At 42.6% G+C, this 17,608-nt stretch overlaps 1 protein-coding gene across 4 annotated transcripts; it reads left to right on the top strand.

Moving 5' to 3' along the window:
• The first annotated feature begins 541 nt into the window (after positions 1 to 541).
• LOC129833209 (transmembrane protein 184B-like) lies at positions 542 to 16,648 on the top strand. Of its 4 annotated transcripts, none has more exons than XM_055897621.1 (11): positions 542 to 684; positions 928 to 1,011; positions 3,303 to 3,539; positions 4,613 to 4,778; positions 10,393 to 10,483; positions 10,694 to 10,769; positions 10,863 to 10,954; positions 11,328 to 11,497; positions 11,659 to 11,853; positions 12,321 to 12,347; positions 12,763 to 16,648. In XM_055897621.1, exons 1-11 carry the CDS (start codon positions 679 to 681, stop codon positions 12,987 to 12,989), a joined length of 1,371 nt encoding a protein of 456 aa, XP_055753596.1. In that variant the 5' UTR covers positions 542 to 678; the 3' UTR covers positions 12,990 to 16,648. The 4 variants fall into 4 exon arrangements, with proteins under 4 accessions (XP_055753596.1, XP_055753599.1, XP_055753597.1 ...); XM_055897624.1 differs by having other exon boundaries at positions 971 to 1,011; XM_055897622.1 differs by lacking the exon at positions 12,321 to 12,347.
• The last annotated feature ends 960 nt before the right edge of the window (positions 16,649 to 17,608 follow it).

A 17,608-nucleotide genomic window follows, 5' to 3' on the forward strand; every position in this document is an offset into this window, starting at 1 on the left:
ACATCCAATAAAGTAAAAGTCACTACACTTGAATACATGAAGATGTCAGGAATAATGAACATTTTACATTTCATTTGCAGATACAAATTTTAAAAGGAGCAGGGTTTACATTTGTGAAATTATGTAAGAAAATATTGTTCTTGTCATTGCCTAATTTATAGATTTTAATAAATATTTAAGTTAAATTCTTCTGGAACGGATATATTACTGAAATTGAATGGAAGAAAGCTTGGTTGCCCCTTGATTTGTATATAAAAGTGAAAGAAATTAACTTTAAAATGGGGAAACTATTATCCAAATGTTTTGTGACAAGTTATTTTGGAGCGAGCTAAGTAATTGCGTTTACTTCATTAAGACGTATGTATTTACAATAAAATATGTAATATTCGAATAAATTAATTCAGTAGCTTTGTTTATTTCATACTACCTGGTAAATTCTTCATACACAAATATTATAAATTTGGGTTTGTACAACGCAAGACCAGCTGGCATATACGAGTTAAATCATGGGAAAGTGGCTGAAGGCGATGAAGCTACTGCGCCTGCGTGAAAGTAGGACCTGTGGAGGAGTTTCGCTGTTCTGCTACTGTAAAATCTAAGCGTAGTGAATCGCTAGGAGAGATACAGGGGAATAATGGAGCCGAATTCACGAGCGTTCCCCGATAATGCTATTTTGAAATGATAGTGAGTGAATAAAGTTTTTCTACATGAGATGGACTATTAGTACAGACAAAAGTTTGTATTTGCTTAGGCTTTTAAGAGTTTGCGAGCAGCTACCTAACTAGCTATGCTAACGTTAGCTAGCGAGCTAGATAAAACTGTAAACATGGTTTAAATTGGTTGCTCATTTGACGTTATATTGCAGTCATTTTAATTTAGTATGAATTTTATTATTTTCATTATTTTATGAATGTGTGTCTGTCGTAGCTAATAGCGTATTTAGGATACCTTTATGCTTGGATTCAAACAGCCGCAGTGTGTACACAAATCAAACAACTGCAGCAGAGGCAGGTAAGCCACCGCTCGCGCTGTGTTTTTGTGTTCATAATGGATGGAAAGGAACTGTTTACAAACGAACGTCAAATGTAGCTTTCGCTTGCTGACAGCTGTAATTTCAGCTCCTGTTTTCATTTTGTGGTACAATGACAATTTTCATAATGACATCATCCATAAAGAGGTTTTGGTTGCCTTTTTTTCTCATATGAAAATGGGCAGCTGCTATTGTTTTAATGTTTTTTATTGAAGTCTTTGCATGGAAATTATGTTGTTATTCATTTATTCTCACTACAACGCCCTATATTCTTTTTAGTATGTTATGCCTTTAGTATATCTGGAGAGGAAAACTGCAGAAATGTATCTCGTTTTATTTTGGCATCAATGTCAAAAAGCCTATGTTGAATGACTGATAGGATTTAGGTCAAAGTACAATAGATGGTATGAAATACACCCTCAGGCTCAGTCAGCAGGAATTGATGGAGTCTCCCCTGTCGTGTCTATGAATTATCTGGTCTTTGAACCAAACGAAATGCACCAGACATGGCTCTCAATTACAACTGAACAGCAGTATACCTTATCAATATAACATGTTTGCTGTTTTTAGAGGCCATCAATATTGACCAATACTTTCATTCTTTACTACTGTCTCAACCCTTTTTCTTGAATAATTAAGCATTTGTGTTATGGGAAAATCTCATTATAAACCTAATAGGCATTCATTCTCTAGGTCTATACAGAATAGGCCTACATATTGCTGATATTCAACCTCAATAGTCTATGCTTATCACGAACCAATAGTTACTTGAGAAACCCAACTTGAGGGAAACGAGTGTGACACTCAAATGTAACTGTCCCTCAAATGTAATACATACAGCAGGCTTCGTCCAGCAGCGTGAGTCACCCATGGCAATGACCTGCCTATATTTAGCTATGCATATTAATTGAATTGCCATTTTTAAATCAGTAGTTTTATTCTGAATGATTAGGTTATTTCCATCATTGGACTCCAGACTGATGCATCTAGCAATCACATTACCTAGTGAGCACCACTAATGCCAGGATTGAGTACAAGGGTGTGGAGTATCTACTGTCCATCTTTCTAATGGTCACTTAGCCTACAGTTTCCCATTAGAAAACTGCTATCTGGCTACTCTGCAATACATCAGTATTACAGACCTAATGAGCAATAGGGGTCTGTCACCTTGCTGACTTTGAGAATTGATCATGTGCTGCTGATGGCTAAAAGACTCAAACCAACATCATAAATGTTCACAATTTTTCTGTCTTTCAATAAATTCCTCATTAGCTATAGGTCCCACTGGCACTGATATACCCAGTCTGTCCTTCAGTGTGCTCCATAGAGATGTATTTTGTGTATTTGTGGCTCTCCTACGCTCGCCCCTGCTCCCAACCCAAGAGGAGAAGGAGAATTTGGGTCAGTGGGCCTTCAGCCCATGTCACACCAATTCGCTCTGTCTGACTGATTCACTCTGTCCCTGTGTTCTCTCTCAACTTCCATCCCCCTCTCCCTCACTCAGCTCCTTCTGGTTCCCCTCACTCAGCTCCTTCTGGTTCCCCTCTCTCTCCCTCACTCAGCTCCTTCTGGTTCCCCTCGCTCAGCTCCTTCTGGTTCCCCTCTCTCTCCCTCACTCAGCTCCTTCTGGTTCCCCTCACTCAGCTCCTTCTGGTTCCCCTCACTCAGCTCCTTCTGGTTCCCCTCACTCAGCTCCTTCTGGTTCCCCTCACTCAGCTCCTTCTGGTTCCCCTCACTCAGCTCCTTCTGGTTCCCCTCACTCAGCTCCTTCTGGTTCCCCTCACTCAGCTCCTTCTGGTTCCCCTCACTCAGCTCCTTCTGGTTCCCCTCTCTCTCCCTCACTCAGCTCCTTCTGGTTCCCCTCGCTCAGCTGCTTCTAGTTCCCCTCTCTCTCCTTCACTCAGCTGCTTCTGGTTCCCCTCTCTCTCCTTCACTCAGCTCCTTCTGGTTCCCCTCTCTCTCCCTCACTCAGCTCCTTCTGGTTCCTCTCTCTCCTCTCCATATCTTAATTAGATTTTCTCTATCCACTAGGATGTTAGTTTCAGCTTCAATTGTTCATTTGAATAAAGTAGTAGGTTTTTATTGGTATGCCCGAGACAACCATCCATGTGTGATTTGTTCGATAACCTTGAAAGAAACCTGGGTTTTGGTCCCTTGGGTGGCACACTGTTCCTTAATGGAGCTCTACCTTTTCTACATATTTAGCTACTTCTGTTAATGTGATTGTGAATATCCGGAAAACCCACCATATCCCCCTGTTGTCTCCCTCCAGATGATGGAGGAGCTGTGGAGACGTGGCATGCCCCTGTCAGATCGAATGGAAAATGACCCCCCAGCCGATATGGCCCCAGGGTCCCCGACCACAGCGGCCCCGTCGGGCTCCAACACCTCCTGGGTGCCAGACACCCCCCTGGTGACCCCTGAGGAACCATACTTCCTCATGACCTCCACTGCCCAGACCGTGTCAGGGTTCTTTGTCTGGACAGCCCTGCTAATAACCTGCCACCAGGTAAGGGGCTAGTGAACTCTTTCTCATACATACACACACACACACACTCCAATGTTTTTCTGCATGCTGCATCTAACATATGCTTCAACTGTGTGTACTCAAATCATATGTTAGTGTGGTCTCACTGCTGCATAAGATGGATGCTTAGTGCCTACAGTAGTACTCTCAGTATGCACAAATCAAATTGCAGATAGAAACTGCAGAAGCATATCAAGGCATCCCTTCAGATTCCTCACACCTGCCAAGTCCAGGTTGATTATGCACTCTGGAACACCTCAGGCTGTTCAGCCATGATAAAGTAGTTGTGGCAGGTCTTCAAATATGTAGTCATGTTGCCTGCAGACCACTAACCTCCTGTAGGTTCAGAGCTACTGAAAGGCCCAGGTTAATGATTCCTCTCCATTGTGTGTTGCTGCTCACACAAAGGGTTAAAGATGAGCCGTCGCTCTGACAACAGGTGTACCTAGCTCTGCAGTGACATCAGAGAGCAGGGGCTGTTGCCAAGCAACAAAGCTGGTACAGTGCTCTCTGTGTGCGAGCGCCCTACTGTTTGTTATTTTACCAAAGGTGTGTGTGCCCAGGCCAGGAAAGGTGATAGGTGTAGCATTGTGTAAGTGGGAACCTGGGACAGGATGAAGTAGACAAAAGGTACTGATGACAGAGCCTGCTCATCCAAATGGAAAAACACAACACAGATCCACTCATCACACACACAATGTCGACTGCTCTCCCCAGGATGTGGGCAGGACCACAAAGTCACAGTCACTGAGCCCTCGTGAAAACACATTGATTTCATGAGACACTTGTTTCAGCTAGCCCATTTTTAGCTAGCTCACGTTGACAGAGCTGTGGTCCCTCTCAGGGAGAAGGAAGCTGTTGAATATTCAAACACAATTACCCTCCTTTCACTTCATTGTCTATTTAATTGTCACGTTTATAGTTTTTAAATTGTTCTCCTACAATGAAGTACATTATAATCTAGCCAGGTCCTTTAGGAGCTGAGATTAAATGATGCCCTCTTCACTCTGTCCTTCTTTTTCTTGTCTATATATCTATCTTTCTCCCTTTGACAGATCTACATGCACCTGCGCTACTACAGCTCTCCCAATGAGCAGAGGCACATAGTTCGCATCCTCTTCATCGTTCCCATCTACGCCTTTGACTCATGGCTCAGCCTCCTCTTCTTCACTAACGAAGAGTACTACGTCTACTTTGACACGGTCCGCGACTGCTACGAAGGTGAGAACCTTCCCACCCTGTCAATTTGTATTTTTTATTTCACCTTTATTTAACCAGGTAGGCTAGTTGAGAACAAGTTCTCATTTGCAACTGCGACCTGGCCAAGATAAAGCATAGCAGTGTGAACAGACAACAACACAGAGTTACACATGGAGTAAACAATAAACAAGTCAATAACATGGTAGAAAAAAAGAGAATCTATATACAATGTGTGCAAAAGGCATGAGGTAGGCAATAAATCGAATAATTACAATTTAGCAGATTAACACTGGAGTGATAAATCATCAGATGATCATGTGCAAGAAGAGATACTGGTGTGCAAAAGAGCAGAAAAGTAAATAAATAAAAGCAGTATGGGGGGTGAGGTAGGTAAATTGGGTGGGTAGTTTACAGATGGACTATGTACAGCTGCAGCGATCGGTTAGCTGCTCGGATAGCAGATTTTTAAAGTTGTTGAGGGAGATAAAAGTCTCCAACTTCAGGGATTTTTGCAATTCGTTCCAGTCGCAGGCAGCAGAGAACTGGAAGGAAAGGCGTCCAAATTAGGTTTTGGCTTTAGGGATGATCAGTGAGATACACCTGCTGGAGCGCGTGCTACGGGTGGGTGTAGCCATCGTGACCAGTGAACTGAGATAAGGCGGCACTTTACCTAGCATAGCCTTGTAGATGACCTGGAGCCAGTGGGTCTGACGACGAACATGTAGCGAGGGCCAGCCGACTAGGGCATACAGGTCGCAGTGGTGGGTCGTATAAGGTGCTTTAGTAACAAAACGGATGGCACTGTGATAAACTGCATCCAGTTTGCTGAGTAGAGTATTGGAAGCTATTTTGTAGATGACATCGCCGAAGTCGAGGATCGGTAGGATAGTCAGTTTTACTAGGGTAAGTTTGGCGGCGTGAGTGAAGGAGGCTTTGTTGCGGAATAGAAAGCCGACTCTAGATTTGATTTTGGATTGGAGATGTTTGATATGAGTCTGGAAGGAGAGTTTGCAGTCTAGCCAGACACCTAGGTACTTATAGATGTCCACATATTCTAGGTCGGAACCGTCCAGGGTGGTGATGCTAGTCGGGCGTGCGGGTGCAGGCAGCAAACGGTTGAAAAGCATGCATTTGGTTTTACTAGCGTTTAAGAGCAGTTGGAGGCCACGGAAGGAGTGTTGTATGGCATTGAAGCTCGTTTGGAGGTTAGATAGCACAGTGTCCAAGGAGGGGCCGGAAGGGCCGGAAGTATACAGAATGGTGTCGTGGAATGGTGTCGTCTGCGTAGAGGTGGATCAGGGAATCGCCCGCAGCAAGAGCAACATCATTGATGTATACAGAGAAAAGAGTCGGCCCGAGAATTGAACCCTGTGGTACCCCCATAGAGACTGCCAGAGGACCGGACAACATGCCCTCCGATTTGACACACTGACATTGACACACTGACATTGACACACTGAACTCTGGTGTATGACTCTTATGACTCTTACCTGAATAGAATGCCTTGAGAAACATCAAATACATACAAGTACATTTGTTTTAGAGAGAAGATATACTGTGCTTGCAATTGGCATGGTGACTGGAGAAATGTCCACCACAGCTGTTGCCAGAGAGTTGAATGTTCATTTCTCTACCATAAGCCGTTTCCTACGTTGTTTTAGAGAATTTGCAGTACGTCCAACCGGCCTCACAACCGCAGACCACGTGTGTGGGCGAGCGGTTTGCTGATGTAAACAGAGTGCTCCATGGCGGAGGGGGTGTTATGGTATGGGCAGGCATAAGCTATGGACAACAAACCCAATTTGCATTTTATCGATGGCAATTTGAATGTACAGAGACACTGTGGCGAGATCCTGAGGCCCATTGTTTTAAAGGTATCTGTAACCAACAGTCATAGATTAGGGCCTAATTTATTTCAGTTGACTGATTACTTAAATGAAATGTAACTCAGTAAACATTTTGAAATTGTTGCATGTTGTGTTTATATTTTTGTTCTTTATACATTCAAATAGAGCTGTGATAGACATGGTTTGTGGTCTGTTGCTCATCCTGCTGGTCTATGGTTTGATGTTGCAATGGAAAAATGTATTTGCGCTAAGCACAGGTGCATTCCATTGTTTGCAGTACACTGTTAAGGCTGAAACCTTTCTGCTGTGCTACTACATGTTCTGTGTTTTTTAAAGCAATATCACACACGTACGTTCTACTCCATCGGAACAAGTACTCAACACATTTTTGTATATTTGCATACGTTCGATGATTGTGTTTTTACATGTGCACTTGTTTTGTGTTCCGTAGCAGGAGTTGGAAACCAAATAATTTTACAATCATTTTGTTCTGAATAGAACCATTTTTTTTTTCTCGTTCCATTCCACTTTTTCCGACCTGCAAAATAAAGTTTGACCCCAAAAGATGACAGGTTTATATTGTTCCTTTCTGTTCCTTTTTAAACCTCTGAAATAATATATATTTTTACATCTAACTCAACATTAAATTACTTCACCAAGTATGCAGTATGGATAGAGCAGCTTTCTATGGAACGGGCAAGCTATAGCTCAGTGAGTTGTTTACATGCGTGATGGAAAGACAAACCAGGTAGGCCAGTTGAGAACAAGTTCTCATTTACAACTGCGACCTGGCCAAGATAAAGCAAAGCAGTGCGACAAAAACAACACAAAGTTACACATAAACAAACGTACAGTCAATAACACAATAGAAAAATCTATGTACAGTGTGTGCAAATGTAGAAGATTAGGGAGGTAAAGGCAATAAATAGGCCATTTAGGCAAAATAATTACAATTTAGCATTAACACTGGAGTGATAGATGTGCAGATGATGATATGCAAGTAGAGATACTGGGGTGCAAAAGAGCAAGATAAATAACAATATGGGAATGAGGTAGTTGGGTGTGCTATTTACAGATTGGTTGTGTACAGGTACAGTAAGCTGCTCTGACAGCTGATGCTTAAAGTTAGAGAGGGAGATATAAGACTCCATTTAATCTTTTTTCCCTACCCTCGCCCCAATTGTTAGATATTATGCACATTGATAGCTTGATACCAAACGTCCTTGCCATTTTATTTATCATAGTAGCAGGCTAACAGGAGGCAACAGCAGTCTCAATGATCAGACCGAAACAGAGAAGTGAAAGTGATCGGGTGAAATTATGAAGCAAGTGGACAGAGAAATACAGCTTCACTCTATCCAATCAGAGTAGCAGGATCAATGTACAGCCCGTCCTTTTCTTTAAAGACAGGCAAACTGGCCAGTTGAGCTATTTAGACCATGTAGCACCTCACTTGACTGACATGAGAAAGATAATTACAAAAAATACTCTGATCAAGTCGTATCCGAAAAATTGCCCATATCTGTTACTAACTCGTTTTGTCCGACTACTCGGCACACCTCTAGCAGGATGACACTGGAAGAAGTTTCTGATTGATAGAGGGAGGGCTTTGCATAGGCGCGGTTTGTTTATTTCGTGGAACTTATTATTATTTTTTAAATGCTCGGAATGTTATTAACTGGTCCCCATGTTTTTAAAATAATGGTTCTGTTCCGGAGAAGAATAGATCACTTTCGTTCCTGGTTCTGATTTTGTTCCTAGAAAAATGTAGTTCTTTTGCGGTTTTTAGTTCTGTTTTCTGAACCGGTTCCAACCCCTGGTCTGTAGTATCGAGTGTGTGGGAATCTGTTCTGTCCCTAGTGACAGATGGTCTTTGCGGTCTCTCTGCCTTTACGAGAGTGGCCATCTTTGTTCTCTTGTTGTTTCCAAGGCCTGCTGGGATTGCTGGGGAGGGGAATCCTGTTCCCTAGCAACAGTATGCAAACGACTGAAGCCTTGAGAAGAGTTTTAGAAACCACTCACTTATGAACAGATAAATTGTCTGGCTGTTCTGTACCAGCCGGCTGTATCTCAACAGAAGTAACATCAACAGAAATTGGTATTAGCATTTTGTTACAGTGGTTACATAATACAGACAGGTGTGCCCCTTGCTTACCGGTCTCTGCCATCAAATTATTCCTGACAAACTCTTTTGTACGTACAATGTACAACCCTATGTCTGTGGGGAAAAGGGGACCTCAGTGCGAAGGTGTGCTCAATGGATGAACGAGTGCTTTGCGCTGCAAATTTTGTCTACCTTGTGTCAAAGAGAGTTGTGTGAGTCTACGATGCGTGAGTAAATGCTGTGTGTGTGTGTACTGTATGATGTGTGTGAGTGCTGGGAGCGCATGGATTGACGGCAGGGGAGCTGACAGCTCAGCTAGGCTGCACACAGTGGGCTCTCCCTGCCAGCACATGGCACACCGCAAGGGCAGCAGCTGTGGCCCCAGGGCTCCACACTGCTAAATATTGAGGGCCCCAGTGCTGTCAAAGTTACAAACTCTCTCTCTCTCACACACACGCACACACACACACACACACAGACAGACAGATGTTGTGTATTTATACATGCATGTTTGCAAACATTCGAATAGCAGGAGTCAATACCATAAGGATGCCACTGGGATTCCAATTATTGTCTGCTCAGACCTCTACGCAGCGATATGTGTGCAAATACAATATACAAGGAAAGCAAATGGAATAGGCAGGGGTCCTTTATGGCTGGAGTTTCCAATGCCAGAAAAGAGACAGAACAGGAGAAAGAGCAGCAAAGCTTCAGGATTGATTCGTCCTGTAGTTGTATCACCACCCTCAAATTAGCATGGACTGAACACCTGGGACAGCAGCTGAAACCACATTCCTCCCAGTCAATGACACCAATAACAGTGTTCACAGCCAAAGAAGAGACAGAGAGAAGTCCTATTGCCTCTTCTGCCCCAATGAACTGGAAGTGATTCAGTCTGACTGGAGAGGATTTTCTCTCAACTCTCCATCTGTCCAAAGGAGTCGGGACCCACAACTGTGCTCTGTTCATTTGAAACAATTTATTTAATTTCCAAATCAATTTAAATCTCTATGAACCATTCAAATCTCTTAGCTAAATAATTTATGCTAATGAATGGATTCAAATAAACAGGCACGTATTAGATTATACCAGTACTGTACATGTGTTGTTAAATAGGATTGTAACTGAATAGTTTTGGACTAAACATTCAGCTGGATGGATATCAATATTTGGGAATCTCTGGAATACACGTTGTCTCACACACACACACACACACACACACAGTGGGGGAGGGTAGCTTTGTGTGCACACAGGGGGACAGAGCGATGTTGATCCAAGCTAGAATGGAGGGTGGTTTAGCCAGAGGCCATTGGGGACAATGACTCAGTCGCTCATCTTGTTTTGCTTTCCGCACTGGCCCATGCACTGACACAGCACATCAGCATTCTGCTCATGGGAAATAGGGACCTTAATACTGTAGAGAGGAACATGGCCAATGCCTCTAGATAGAACATGTTTACTGCTGTGTGTGTTAGTGTTCTTTCTCATAAATGTTTCTGGGATCTCAAGGGATGCCCAGAGTCCAAACAGACCAAATACATACAGACAGACAGATTGATTTTGGATATGAAAGCTTTGCTGGGTTAACCCGAAAGACTGCTGTAGTTGCATAGTGGCAACTACCCCCATATTCTCTCAACTCTCTGACACTGCTTACATGTGTTTGTGTGTGTTTCCTCTGCAGCGTTTGTGATCTACAACTTCCTCAGCCTGTGTTATGAGTACCTTGGAGGGGAGAGCGCCATCATGGCTGAGATCAGAGGAAAGCCCATTGAGTGAGTCTCTCTTTATTATCACTCTTTGTCCTCTCTTATTTAAAAAAAAGAAAAGACAATTCATATACAATCCAAGAATGTCATTCAAACATCCCACAACTGCAGAATAGTAATGTATATCAATACTTTATTGTATAGTTTGAACCTCTTCATTCCATGTGGATCTTGAGATCACAGACTACCAAATGCTTGTGTCTTGGCTGTCTACAGGTCCAGCTGTGTGTACGGCACCTGCTGTCTCTGGGGAAGGACTTACTCCATTGGGTTCCTCCGATTCTGCAAACAGGTATAGTGAAAGCGTTCTTCTTACACATTATTTGTGAGAAACCCTTTCATATGAACAGAGTTGTTACAGCATTACATATTCTCTCTCTCTCAGGCCACTCTGCAGTTCTGTGTGGTGAAGCCTTTGATGGCCATGATCACGGTCATCCTGCAGGCCTTTGGGAAGTACAGAGACGGAGACTTCAAGTACGTAGGGCTATGGGACACTGTCACTCATTCTACTATATACTATATCAGAGTATTTGCTTAACCTTAGTTGACCTCAAAGTGAATTGTTTCAAAAGCCACAGAGGGTTCATGTTTGTCTATAATATCTTTACTAGTTTGTACTTTTCTGTATGAACAGTTTAAATGTTATTTGTTTGTTCTCACAGATGTTTATTTTTACATTTACACTATTATGTTTGTAAATCTGTTTTCACCGAAATGTCGGGGTTGTAGTTGTCAAGCATCTCAGAGTAGGAATTATATTACTTAATCTCTAAGACAAGACTGTGCTAAGACATCCCTATGTGTTGACACTGTTCTGATAGCTGGCTGTGCCTCTCTCTCTCTCCAGTGTGGCCAGTGGGTACCTGTATGTGACCATCATCTATAACTTCTCTGTCAGCCTGTCTCTCTACGCCCTCTTTCTCTTCTACTTCGCCACCCGCAACCTGCTGGTCCCCTACAGCCCCATGCTCAAGTTCCTCATGGTCAAGTCTGTCATCTTCCTCTCTTTCTGGCAGGGTAAGGAAACCTCTCGATCGACACACACACGCAATGTATCATAGATAATGCTGCATCCAAGTGTGCTGACCCTCTCTCCCAGATAATACACACAATGGGATTTGACAGTACTCTTATCCTCCTTCCTCGATTTCTCTCTCCCTCTCTCTCTGGGGGATAAGGTATGCTGCTGGCCATCCTGGAGAAGTGTGGAGCCATCCCTAAAATCAACTCTCCCGAAGTGTCAGTTGGGGAGGGCACGGTCGCCGCCGGCTACCAGAACTTTATCATCTGCATTGAGATGTTCTTTGCCGCTGTGGCCCTGCGCCACGCCTTCACATACAAGGTCTACATGGACAAGAGGCTGGACTCCTACGGTAAGGATACAGAGGGAGGGACTATCCATGCAGATTAGAGAGAAAACTGTTTAAGTAAAAGAAATCAAGTCATCATTAGCATATTAGTGTGTTCCTGACTAAATGACACAAGCAGTTGCTTATGTTTCTGGAACTGTGTTCAGTGAGGATTCAGGACACTGGTTCTCCATGGTTGCTCTTTAAGTCTATTTCAGTGACTTTGTTCCACTGACCTGCTCTCTCTGTCTCTAAATGTTTCTTCCTCTCTTTTATTCTCCCTCTCTCCTCTCCACTCCCTTGGTTTTTTACATTTTTTTTGTTGAATCCTTTTTCTCCTCATTTATCTTCCATCTCTTCCTTATTCTAATGTTCTGTTCTCTCGCCCTTCTCCTTTTTTATTGTTCAATATTCATCCTTGTATATTTTCTTATGTCCCTCTCTCTTTATCTGTCTCTCTCTATCTGTCTCTCTCTGTGCTGCACTATAAGGGTCCTTTCCTATTTATGGACAGTACGGTAGGTCTACCACTAGCTCAGCTGTGTTTGGCTTCTCACTGCCACAGTACTTTCTGGTTACTCCATTTCTGTGATGTGCTCATATTTTGTTATTCTATTATTTTTTAACTGTTTCTGAGATATAGAGCTTAATTTTGTACAAACAATTTATTTTGAGCATCCTCAGTGCTGTCATACATTTGTATTGCCATTATTGTACAGTATGTGCTGCTTTTATCAATGTATTTTGTGATGTGTATGAGTTCTCCCCTTGCAATGCACTAGGAGCTCCACTGCCTGTTGCTGTCTGTTTGGTTCAGTAGTATTATGTGATCCTCCATTTTGTTTACTCATGGCATTCAGATTGCTCACTGTAGGGTTCCACTCTTCCTTCCATTATCCCTTATCCTCCCTCTATTTCCATCCTCCCCGGCAGGTCGCTGCGCCCCAATGAAGAGCATCTCCAGCAGTCTGAAGGAGACCATGAACCCCGGAGACATGGTGCAAGACGCCATCCACAACTTCTCCCCGGCCTACCAGCAGTACACACAGCAGTCCACCCTTGAGCAGCGCGGAGGGGCGCCGGTGTCCCGCAGCCACAGCAACCTCAGCACCCGCGACAACGAGAAGACCCTGCTGCTCAGCTCTGACGATGAGTTCTGAGCCCCCCTACACACCGACCGGTGGTACTACTGTGGGGTGGAGACGGGAGGGGCTTTATGGACTCTACTACAGTGCCGTATGAAATCGACAGGCTTGAGTACTTTGGCTGATCCACTTCATTGCATACATGAACATAGTACTCATATTCTCAGTCTATTTTGACAATACAAACAACCTACTACATAGAGGTCCATTGTCACATACCACTGCCAATATGGATCACTACAGATACACACACTCGTGCATAGACCATTCCCAGGTGTCTTCAGGCTGTGTGTTAACACTCCAAAAGGCCTACCACACAGAGAAACACTTAACAACCTGCATGCCATTGACATGAGTGCCATTGAAATATTGTCAATTATACAGCATCCCCCCTCACCCTCCTGCCAGCTCTGCGTCTTGCTGAAATGTTGCCAAATAGAGGGAGATCCCGCTTGGTCAGCAGGACCCTCTCTAACTTAAGATTTCAGAGTGACTTGGATAAGACACTAAGGGATCCCGAAATTAATGTATATTTTGATGTTTATTGACCTGATGGTATTCTTCTCATTTTAAACGAATCTATTATGAAGGGAGGTTATTATTATATGATGGGTGTTAGTGTGTGTTGGCATGAACAGGAAGGTACAGTGAGGATAATATAATTGGGGGGTTTTGGGGGTCATTTGGGGTGTCTCCCGGAACGTTATGGTTGTTGTTGACGACGTATGAGGGAACAGCTGTTGACAGAGGTTTGGTGTGGATTTCAGATTAAAGAGGAATGGGCTTCTTAGCAGAGCTGGACCCGGCCGCAGCAGACAGGATTAGAATCCCGTAATTGGGGCATTATGTGCGGCACAGATCAGGCATGTTTTATCATCACGTTGGTGTAACGGTCATATCGCGCCGAACTGCGCATGTGCAGACCGTCTAATCAAGGGATGTCTTGATTATGTTTTTTGGACAAAAATGAAAACTTGTCAGTTTGTCACTTTCACGAGGTTGGAGTAATAACATGTTCAACTACTTAAGACATTGACTCAAATCTAGGTTGTGTCTTTAGATTGAGAAAATAAACAACTAATTTCACTGTTCTCATCTCAAACCTCAGCCTGGTCTGTTTCATAGGTGTTCCTGGAAGACTTCAATGTTGCACCTCTGGGTTTAGGTGAAGTTGTCAAGGGTATGGGGACCAAGCAATTCTTCCCCCTGGTGGCAAGAGGCAGAGAGATTTCCAGCCCAGCCTCTGGGAGGGGCCTGTTGAGCAGAAATAGTTTCTTTGAATACATAGGCAAGCCTTGGCTATCTTCAGCATTAATATACTTCAGTTATGCCTGAATATACCTGCTTTCTTCATCATGGCTGTTTTCTTGTCTTGTTAGGGTTGCTATGTTGCTGCTCAGTGTCACTAGCCTCCTCATTGATGTTTTTCCTTTGAGAGGTCTTTTTGCTGAAGACAACACACAAACAGATAATTTTGAAACGTTTTACTCATAAAAAATCCTCTCACTGACCTGTCAATTCCAAAACTGCAGTTTTACAAAAAATGTAAATAGGAACACTACCCATATTTGAATACCTGAGTGAAGTGTTTTTCTACAGCAGGGGTTCTTAAACGTTTATCTTGAAACCCAAATTAGACATTTTACCGTCCTCCCGTGACTCAAATCTTCCTCTAACGACCCAAATTAAGAAGAAATCTATATGTTATTATAGATGTATTCTCATAACTCGCGACCCACCTCTCACATGTCCAGGGCCCACTTCGGGTTAAAAAACCCTGGTCTACAGGGTCCAATAAATACAGTACCAGTCAAAAGTTACTACTCATTCCAGGGTTTTTCTTTATTTTTTACTATTTTCTACATTGTAGAATAATAGGGAAGACATCAAAACTATGAACACATATGGAATCATGTAGTAACCAAAAATAAGTTAAACTAATCAAAATATAGCCACCCTTTGCCTTGACAGCTTTGCACACTCTTGGCATTCTCTCAACCAGCTTCATGAGGTAGTCACCTGGAATGCATCATTTATATTTTATATTTCTCAAAGTAGCCACCTTTTGCCTTGATGATAGCTTTGCACACTCTTGGCATTCTCTCAACCAGCTTCACCTGGAATGCTTGAAGGATTTCCCACATATGCTGAGCACTTGTTGGCTGCTTTTCCTTCACTTTGCGGTCCAACTCATCCCAAACCATCTCAATTGGTTTGAGGTCGGGTGATTGTTGAGGCCAGGTCATCTGATGCAGCACTCCATCACTCTCCTTATTGGTCAATTAGCACTTACACAGCCTGGAGGTGTGTTGGGTCATTGTCCTGTTGAAAAACAAATGATAGTCCCACTAAGTGCAAACCAGATGTGATGGCGTATCGCTGCAGAATGCTGTGGTAGCCATGCTGGTTAAGTGTGCCTTGAATTAAATAATAAATCACTGACAGGTTCACCAGCAAAGCACCCCCACACCTCCTTCTCCATGCGTCACGGTTGGAACCACACATACAGAGATCAATCCATTCACCTGCTCTGCGTCTCACAAAGACACGGCGGTTGGAGACAAAAAATCCCAAATTTGTAGTCAGAGCCAAAGTACAGATTTCCACCAGTCTAATGTCCATTGCTCGTGTTTCTTGGCCCAAGCAAGTCTCATTATTGGTGTCCTTTAGTAGTGGTTTCTTTGTAGCAAATCGACCATGAAGGCCTGATTCACGCAGTCTCCTCTGAACAGTTGATGTTGATGTGTCTTACATTTATTTGGGCTGCAATTTCTGAGGCTGGTAACTCCAATGAACTTATCTTCTGCAGCAGAGGTAACTCTTGGTTTTCCTTTCCTGTGGCGGTCCTCATGAGAGGTTTTTGCAACTGCATTTGAATTTTCCGGATTGGCTGACCTTCATGTCTTAAAGTAATGGACTGTCGTTTCTCTTTGCTTATTCAAACTGTTCTTGCCATAATATGGACTTGGTCTTTTACCAAATATATTCTGTATACCACCCCTACCTTGTCACAACACAACCGATTGGCTCAAACGCATTAAAGAAGGAAATAAAATTACACAACTTAACAATGCACACCTGTTAATTGAAATGCATTCCAGGTGACTACCTCATGAAGCTGCTTGAGAGAATACCAAGAGTGTGCAAAGCTGTCAAGGCAAAGGGTGGCTATATTTTGATTTGTTTAACACTTTTTTGGTTACTACATGATTCCATATGTGTTATTTCATTAGTTTTGATGTCCTCGCTATTATTATAAAATGTAGAAAATAGTAAAGAATAATGAAAAACCCTGGAATGAGTAGGTGTGTCCAAACTTTTGACTGGCACTGTATATGTCATAGGTTTGAATGTTAAGTATAGGCTACATACATTTAAGTGATTGTTTTAATGATGTGTCTTTTGATTAAAATCAATATATTATTCCTGAAAAGACAGGATATTGTATATAAAGTTGAACTAGATAATGGAATGTTTATTGGTGGGTATAATAATGATAAAGCACAGAATGCTTACTTCTGTATCGTCTTTGCTCTATATTCCTTATATTATTTTGTTTCATACTTTTGTGTTCATTTGTATATTGGTATTATTCTGCTTTATAGATTCTGATGCAATTTTTTGTCTTTGTGGTGTTAAAACAACCGCAAAATAAAAAGACAGATAAAATTGAATATTTTCATTTGGTCCTTTAGTGTGTGTTGAGTGACTACAGAGTGAGAGGAGAGTCAGTGGGATTGATTGATATTGCATTTGTTAATTTTTAGGTTGGCTGCATAAAAAGCTTAAAGTACCACTTTTAGGAGCTGGTCACTTCCCTATACAGAGAAGCTACTGTCTTCTGGTTCAGAGATGTATGATGCTACCAGGCAATGTAGTTGTTCTGTTTAGACGCCAAGTTTCAAGTTTTGTCATGTGCAGAAGTACAGTGAAATGCCTTTCTTGCAAGCTCTAAACCCAACAATGCAGTAATCAGTATCAATGTAGTACTAAAAATAACAGGATAGGAAAAAAACACGAGAAAGTAAAACTATATACAGGGTCAGTGCCAATAGCATATTTACAATGTACAGGAATACTATAGTGATGGAGGTAGATATTGTATGCACAGGGATACCGTGACTAGGCATCAGTATGTATGATAAACAGAGTAGGAGCAGCGTGAAGATTGTATGTAAGTGTGTGTAGAGTCAGTATAAAAGTGTGTGGATGTTCTGTGTTGGCGCGTGAGTGTGCATAGAGACAGTGCAAAATGTTTAATAAATACAATGGTCAATTCAGATCTGTGTCTTACCAGCCATTTTGTTAGCTATTTAGCAGTCTTATGGCTTGGGGGATAGAAGCTGTTCACTGCTTGCCATACCAAGCAGTGATGCAGCCAGTCAAGATGCTCTCAATGGAGCAGCTGTAGAACGTTTTGAGGATTTGAGGGCCCATGCTAAACTTTTTCAACCTCCTAAGGGGGAACAGGTGCTGTCGATCCTTCTTCACAACTGTGCGCGTGTGTGGACCATTTTAAGTCCTTAGCGATTTGAATCCCGAAGAACTTAAAAGCCATCGACCTGCTCCACCGCAAAATGTTCTGATTTTGAGGATGGGGGCGTGCTTGCCCCCCCCTCCCCTCCGTTTCCTGT

This window comes from Salvelinus fontinalis, chromosome 34 (assembly GCF_029448725.1).
Source record: "Salvelinus fontinalis isolate EN_2023a chromosome 34, ASM2944872v1, whole genome shotgun sequence".
Classification (NCBI taxonomy): Eukaryota; Metazoa; Chordata; class Actinopteri; order Salmoniformes; family Salmonidae; genus Salvelinus; species Salvelinus fontinalis.

Bases quoted from the DNA above. Each gene is read 5' to 3' on its own strand.
- LOC129833209 (XM_055897621.1), top strand. The intron at 10,770-10,862 runs GTATAGTGAAAG...TCTCTCTCTCAG, and splicing joins TCCTCCGATTCTGCAAACAG to GCCACTCTGCAGTTCTGTGT. The intron at 10,955-11,327 runs GTACGTAGGGCT...CTCTCTCTCCAG, and splicing joins TACAGAGACGGAGACTTCAA to TGTGGCCAGTGGGTACCTGT.